General features: G+C 39.3%; 1 protein-coding gene across 1 annotated transcript; it reads right to left on the bottom strand.

Annotated features, from left to right (window-relative positions):
- Positions 1-1,589: 1,589 nt before the first annotated feature.
- On the bottom strand, positions 1,590-3,376 carry LOC127088051 ((S)-8-oxocitronellyl enol synthase CYC2). Its single transcript, XM_051028966.1, has 2 exons — positions 3,053-3,376; positions 1,590-2,963 (listed from the first exon to the last, which is right to left on the bottom strand). Exons 1-2 carry the CDS (start codon positions 3,089-3,091, stop codon positions 1,830-1,832), a joined length of 1,173 nt encoding a protein of 390 aa, XP_050884923.1. The 5' UTR covers positions 3,092-3,376; the 3' UTR covers positions 1,590-1,829.
- Between the last annotated feature and the right edge of the window lie 3,921 nt (positions 3,377-7,297).

A 7,297-nucleotide genomic window follows, 5' to 3' on the forward strand; every position in this document is an offset into this window, starting at 1 on the left:
ATATTCAACGGAAATAGGGTGTGAGATAGGTACATAAGCTAAACACAAGTAGCTGAAGCGTGATTTGACACCAAGATGATAAGATTCTACTAGAAATTCTCGACAGAGACAATTGAAGGACTTGGGAATGATTCTTGACAGAAGTCACAATTTTGAAGTCGTTCAAGGATTGAGGACACGTGGAAGCAATGTAGAGGGGAAAAGGCTGTGTAACAAAGTATGTGTTGAGTGTTGGAGAGTCAACCGTTGTCGACAGTTATTGATGTCCATGTATATAAGTCGATTTAGTCTTTGTAACAAAGGTTCACATTTTTCATTATTATCCTCTATAGAATTCAAACATCCAAGTTACAGAGATAGTGAATTTGTGAGAAAATGTATGAATTTGCGTCTCATTTTTAATTCAAGTATTTTATTCGATTGATTTTATCATTTACTTTATTATTCAAGTAATTTTGCACTTTACTTTTGAAATTTCTATCCAATTGTCCCATATTCAAACGTTTAATTTCCTAAGCATGAACATATTTTCTTAAACTCTTTTGCACAATATATCCTTATGATTTTTTCGAGTTTAATCTTGTAAGTGAATTAAAACTTGTGGTTTGATTTACCAAAAATAACGGAAAATAATAGGTTGTTCAACCATCTTATGCATCTTTGATTGATTGAGCTATCTTCCGTAGTTGTTAGACTTCGAGTATTGTTATCATCAAAATTAAGTAACTACTAATTGACTTGTATCTTTTTTATCTAAGAACTTCACCATCTTAGATCACTTCATGATTATACATATAAGCACATAGATTCATAGTATGTTGTCTTGCAGAGTTTCATTCGGGTGATACAACTTCTCATTGTTGTTACTATTATTTACATCCCTTACCATTACGGGATGGGAACAAACTTTTGTTGGTTATAGTTTCGGTGGCCCTATCATTTTTACTAGACCCTATTATAGACGCCAAATATAAGAAAAATACATTAGCGTAACTTTATCAATGATGGATAAAAAAATTTTAATAAAATATTTTGTGAATTGTGTATATCTCTTCTCTAAGAGGTCATCTGCTTTTATATATATTTGCTCCGATATCCTTACACTTAATACTCATTAATTAAATATAACATCTTAACCGTGATTGGAATCAGACTTTGTTGTGATACCTTGAGCCATAATGTTATGAATTAATTATAAATGTGTTGCAAGTCTACATATTCCAATATTTCCACAATGTTAGCTTTTAGTCGGTAGGGTCAGTCTAGTCCATCAGCTAGTTTAACCCGGCCTTATTATGCCGAGCTGACTATACTTCGAGATTTACAATTCACAAATTGCAAAGATTTACAGGTAAAAATTATATTTAAATTACTACTACATTAAACCGTGAATCTAAACTTTTCTCGAGAATATAATGTTGTAAATCACAACACCATTTATAATCACAATGAAAAATGGTACAAACTTTTGAGTTGCATAAATTTCTTACCATTTAGACCACTCAATTGTAGGTTAAAATAGAAAAAAACTTATAGTTTCATTCTTGTTAGATACTACTAGCACTACTACTGTAATGGAACAGGACAGCTGCGACAAAATTTATTGTAAGAACACAAAATTGATCTCCAATTACAAGAACATTATTAGCACAGCAAAGAAACAGAACACACAACATAAATGATAGACTGCTATGGATACCCAATCTCTTTTGTTAAATCACAATTCCCCCACTCAATTTTACTTATTCTAGATAACTATAAATTAAGAAAACAAATCCACATAACAATACTAAATCGCATCCAACCAACCCAATATTCAGTCACAAAACTCATGGCACAATCTTGTAAGCTCTTGTCTTGTCAATCCAATTAATAACAGAATTCTTAGTGTTCCTGAATCCAAAAAACCCATGCTCTTTCGACTTGTTCATACTATCAGTAAACCCAGTTCCTCCCAAACTAAGATCAGCAAACCACCACTCAGCAACTTCTTGAAGCTTCGTTGGTTGAAGCTGATGCTTCTCAACAATCTCATCCCAAACAGGACCTTTATCTTTCATCAACTCCGTCAACTTCAAACGAGGACCTTCTTCGTCGAACCCATACTCCTCAATCTCAAACTGTTCCGCCAACACTGTCCATAACTGCTTCCACCTGAACACATCACCGTTGCTACAGTTAAAAGCTTCGTTCCTAGCGTTAGGATCCACCGCAGCCCAAATATGTTGCTCAGCAATCAAATCTGCATCAGAAGCCATGTAATAATTCTCCCAAGCTAACTTCGTTCCTGGAAATCTCAAAGGAAGACCCTCGTGTTTACAAATCGCAGCGTAAACAGAGAGAGTTCCGAGAATGTTCATCATACTGTAAGGTGAGAATCCAAAGATGATAAGAGGTCTATGAACAGACCAACTCAGATCCTCCTTTTTTGATGTTTCTTCAAACAAAACATCTTCGAGAGTATAATAGAAATTGTTTGTATCCAAACGCGGCATATCCTCCGTGTACGGTGGCTCGTGGTACTTGATCTTGCCGAACGACTCGAAGGAGCCTTTGTAGTGTTTTCCGCCGGTTTGAAGTGAAACATGGCGGAGATTTGGAGCGTTTGGGATGACGGCGGTGAGGACGTTGCGTAACATGGCGCCGTTAACTTCGCAGTTTTCTGCTTCGGTGGGACGGCTTGCCCAACAGACGTAGAAGATGTGTGTGACGTCGGTGAGAACGGAGAGTTTGGTTTCGGAGTCTTTTGGATCGGTGATGTCGCACTGGATGTATTCGACTGGGTGATCTTCGCTCCAGGAGGGTCGTGGACGGCGTGCGACGCCGTAGACTTTCCATCGACCGCCTGGAGTGTCGGATAGAGGTAGAATTTCGGCGAGACTGTTGCCAACGATGCCGGTCACGCCGACCACTAAGGCTACGTTCTCGAAGCTTCGCGGTGCTTCATCCTCATCGAATTTCTTCTGCAGAGAATGATAAAATAATTGTTAACAATTGAAATTTAGAAGAAGAAAGAAAATGAAAGAGAAAGGAAATTGGGGAAATGGTTTACCTTGGCAGCGCCAATAGCTCCGGACCACCACCAGCTCATAGTTGAGATTCAGATGATAGAAGAGAGAGAAAGGTTAGTGATAAATGAATCTCAATGTTTGTGTTTAGGCTATGTGTGTTTACATCTTATACTTGTGGATTTGTGTAAAAGAAGACCAATCTTGACTAGTTTTTATGTGGAGTCGTCGTTATCTAGTATGAATTTGAAAAGGTTTGTTATTACCAAGAAAAAAATATCTGAAACAAGGGAATTCATTAAACACGAGTTTTTATTTTATCCGTACTCTCACACTTTTAAAACGAGTAAACTAATGAAAATTGTTATGACGTGAACATACCAATTCCAACCGACCATTTTAAAAGAATTTTAATTCTTCCCGGATTTTTTCTAACATAATAGGAGTATTTAAACTTTAAATGCATTCAATTCATAATTGATACATTCACGTACTTAATTCAATTCAATTTTCATTATTTTTTTTTTACTAATTTAAATTTTGAAGTGCTAACTTTGCATGTCAATCTCCTCTCCACTGCGTTGGAAGTTCAAATCTATCATTACTTTCTATCTCATTGTATTTTTTATTCTAGAACGAAACAGTGGTGTCATTTGTGGGAATCAACTTCTGATTCCATGTTTTCCATAATTTCACAATTTTCTCTCTAATTCGTCAGTTGTAACCTTCTCAGATCACCGAACCAAGAGCGTTTAAAATCAAACACGAAAATCTACTGTGTTTGATTCAATCGAGCGTCGTTTTAATCTTGATTCTCTGAATTTCTAGATCTTCAATTCATACACTTTCAAGTAATGGTTTGATCCAAAGATACTTATTCCGCTACTGTGCGAGAAGTTATCGTCGCAGCTGCAGTTTAAGTTGCAATCAACCAATCACATTCACCTCCTATGCAAGGCATCGTGAATCAGAGGTTATGTTGCATCTAGATTTAGTTCAAGCTCCACAAGTGGTTGGATCAGTCTGAATGCCTCTTATTGGACCTCTTATTCCTCCCCCCATCTCACAACATGAAGTCTTACCTGGCTTCCAACTTCTATGAGTAAACCTTGGATTGCAAGGCACTAATGAGTTGTTGAACGACATATGCAATATTGGTTGGCAGCATAATTAGCAGGCCTTAGAGGAAACATTTATTCGCCTCGAAGAAAGCCTCCACAATGTTCCTCCGCGATGAAATAATTTTCAAGAGGCCATCTCAAGGAGAACTCAAGTCTTCGTCCCTGAGTCGACCGTAACAAAGCTCCTAAATCCAAAAATCACCATCATAGCAAGAAACGTCAAAGTCCTCCCAAAGCCCCGAGGGAAATCGAGGCAGCCACGCTCCTCCCCCTGATCAGGCAAAAAATTAGGCGTTGAAGGTTCAACAGAATCATCCACTGTGCACCAAGATTTTGGAAAACAAAATACCAAAATCCATGAAGAAATCGCCCAAGCTAGGTGAGTATGATAGAAAGGGAGATCCAAAAGAGCACATGAAATTTATCAATGATCGACTTAACTACTTTAGTGCTGACGAAGCCTCCAAATGCAAGTTGTTTTCCTTAACCCTAGTTGAGTCGGTCAGGCTATGGTTCAATGGTCTTCTAGACATGAGCATTGAATCCTGGACTAATTTTTTCTAACAGTTCTCTACGCACTTTACCGTCCGGAAGAGACAATTGATGATTGTAGCCATATTCAGCGAGATTATTTGAGGGAAGAATGAAAACATGTGGTCTTATATCAACCAGCTTACGGAAGTTGCAGTTGAAGTCGTTGAAGCCGAATAAGGTCTTAAGTGTCGAATCTTCAAAACTAGCCTTATGCGAGACCATCCCTTCAGGTTGAAGATAAGAAGGAAAAAGGTATTCACGACTCAAAAGAAGATGAGTATGGATCAGTCTTACATGATCCTGGAGGAAGAATTGAATACGCGATTGGACAATCCCCCGTCCATCAAGACCAATTCTAGATGCCCGCCCGAAAAGGAATCCCACCGGCGTAAGGAGGATTCTGACCAGGGAATGTAGGGACATTACAACAAGTACACTCCTCAAATCTACAAAGACTGTGCCAACACAAAATTCTGGAAATGAGGATTCCAACCTCTAACCCTATTAGAGAGACGTCTTGTATTATTAAGTCAGAGTATTGCAGCTTTCATAAAGGTTACAACCACAAGACCGACGACTGCATCCAGCTGAAGGATGTAATTGAAGGGTTGATCAATAAGGACCGGTTGGCCGAATATGTCAAAAGGGGGCAAAAGAGAAAGGGAATAGTCACCTAAAGGTAAATCTCCCTCGAATAGTACAAACATCGGGACCGGTGGCAAGAGCAAGGAGGACAACAAAGGCAAGCACTTGTATTTCGCCGTCATCACTAAAGGAGCACCCCGGGAAAACCTCTCCTTAAAGGAACCATGAAAAGGAAACTTAACGAGATTTTGGTTGTCGATAAAAAGGATGAGATACCTCGGCGAAGACCCCTGACTGACCTATATTGGGGTTTTCGGACTCAGAGGGGTCCTCGGTGAAATTTTCCCTTGGTGATCATAGCTATTGTCGAGAAGTTAGACATCTTCGAAATCCTGATTGACGGTGGCAGCTCATGTGATATTATGTATTCATATTTGTTCGAGAAGATGTGCATGGGAAGAGGGAGTTTATGGCCATATAAAGGCTCATACTTGCAGGCGTTCAACGAAATTACCACTCGTCCACAGGGATACGCTGAGCGGATGATATCAGTAAGCGATGGGAAGGGTGTCCGGATAGTCAATTCATAGTTCCTCGTAGTCCCTTGCAGAAGCGTCTATAATTGCATCCTGGGAAGGCCTTTTGTGGTCACTCTGGACGCCGTAGCCTCACCGGTTCATCTCAAGCTCAAGTATCACAATTTTCAAGAAGAATCGACCACCTTTAACATCAATCTTGACGGAGAAAAAAAGAATCTATCAAGCACTCTATATAGACCAAGAAGAAGGCGTGTCCATGGAGATTAATGTAGCTTCCCTAACCAGATGTCTTAATAGAATGGGCATTCATCCCCCAAGAAGTGGCCAGGCCAATAAATGGCGAACAAGAAGAATAAGCGGAAGCCAGCCCGCCTGGTTATGTTTTCTTTCCCAATTATCTTAAATTTTATGTTTGTATAAACACTCTCCTCATGTACATGAGCAATAATTAACTATGAATGAAATATAAAAATTTCTAAATTTTTTGTCTTTTTGTGATGGTGCACAGTAAATGCAAGTCTCGGGTACGACCGACGTGATCAAAACCCATACAGAAATTCAAGTTTCTTGTCGTAAATGCCTCCTCGTGTGTTTCTACCACAATCAATTTACCCACAATCAGGAGTGTTGTCACATACACTTTATAAGTGTGACCACATCAATTAATTCCCTAAAGCACAAAGCACACACTAAAAATTTCAAGGGTGTTGTCACAAATGCCTTGTGCGTGTGACTATATTAGTGAATTCCCCATAGTCAAAGGTGTTATCGCAAACGCTTTTCATGTGAGACTACATCAATAAAATCCCTAAAGACAATAATGGTACACACCCCTCTGGAAGCCAATTACTAGAGGTCGCGGTAAGTTGTCCTCTACGCCAGACTGGGTTTCCACCTGCAGGGGAGGGGAATCGACCCTTGGTCGGGAATGACCCTAGTGACATCCAATAAAATTTAAGGACATACCTCGTAAGTTAGCAAGAAATCTAGAGCTCCACACTCTGGAACACACATATACACCTCATACAGGTAAAAAAGAAATTTTTTCCAAAAAATAAAATATATATCTACATACATTCTTCCATTACAAAGTACTTTACATACAGTACCTAAAAAGTGACTGGCAAGACTACTCCTACATGAACGAGTTACACCGTCATAACGAGACACTAAAGGATGATGCCCCAAACATCAGGCAGAGCCAACAAGAGTCTAATCCCTTGGAGGAGATGGAACTGTTGGAACCCCGGACACTCTTAGATGAGATATGGGGGCGCCTGTCCCCGAGGGCATCAAACCTCCCTCCTTGGCCAAGTTTGATGTGTGCAGCGATCTCTACGAGCACGTCACCTCCATCAATACATAAATGATCATAATAGGAGAATCTGACTCCCTGAAGTGCAAGTTACAATTTGACACTTTCAGGGACGTTGACCTTCAATGATATATGGTTTTACCCCATGCCTTCATCAACAGTTATCAAGAAATGGTAATGAAGCCAGTACACCAG

This window comes from Lathyrus oleraceus, chromosome 5 (assembly GCF_024323335.1).
Source record: "Lathyrus oleraceus cultivar Zhongwan6 chromosome 5, CAAS_Psat_ZW6_1.0, whole genome shotgun sequence".
NCBI classification, from domain to species: Eukaryota; Viridiplantae; Streptophyta; class Magnoliopsida; order Fabales; family Fabaceae; genus Lathyrus; species Lathyrus oleraceus.

Excerpts from the sequence above, each read along its gene's own strand:
- LOC127088051 (XM_051028966.1), bottom strand. The coding sequence starts at position 3,091 with ATGAGCTGGTGGTGGTCCGGAGCTATTGGCGCTGCCAAG. Across the intron at positions 2,964-3,052 it reads GAGCTATTGGCGCTGCCAAG|AAGAAATTCGATGAGGATGA; the intron begins GTAAACCATTTC and ends CATTCTCTGCAG.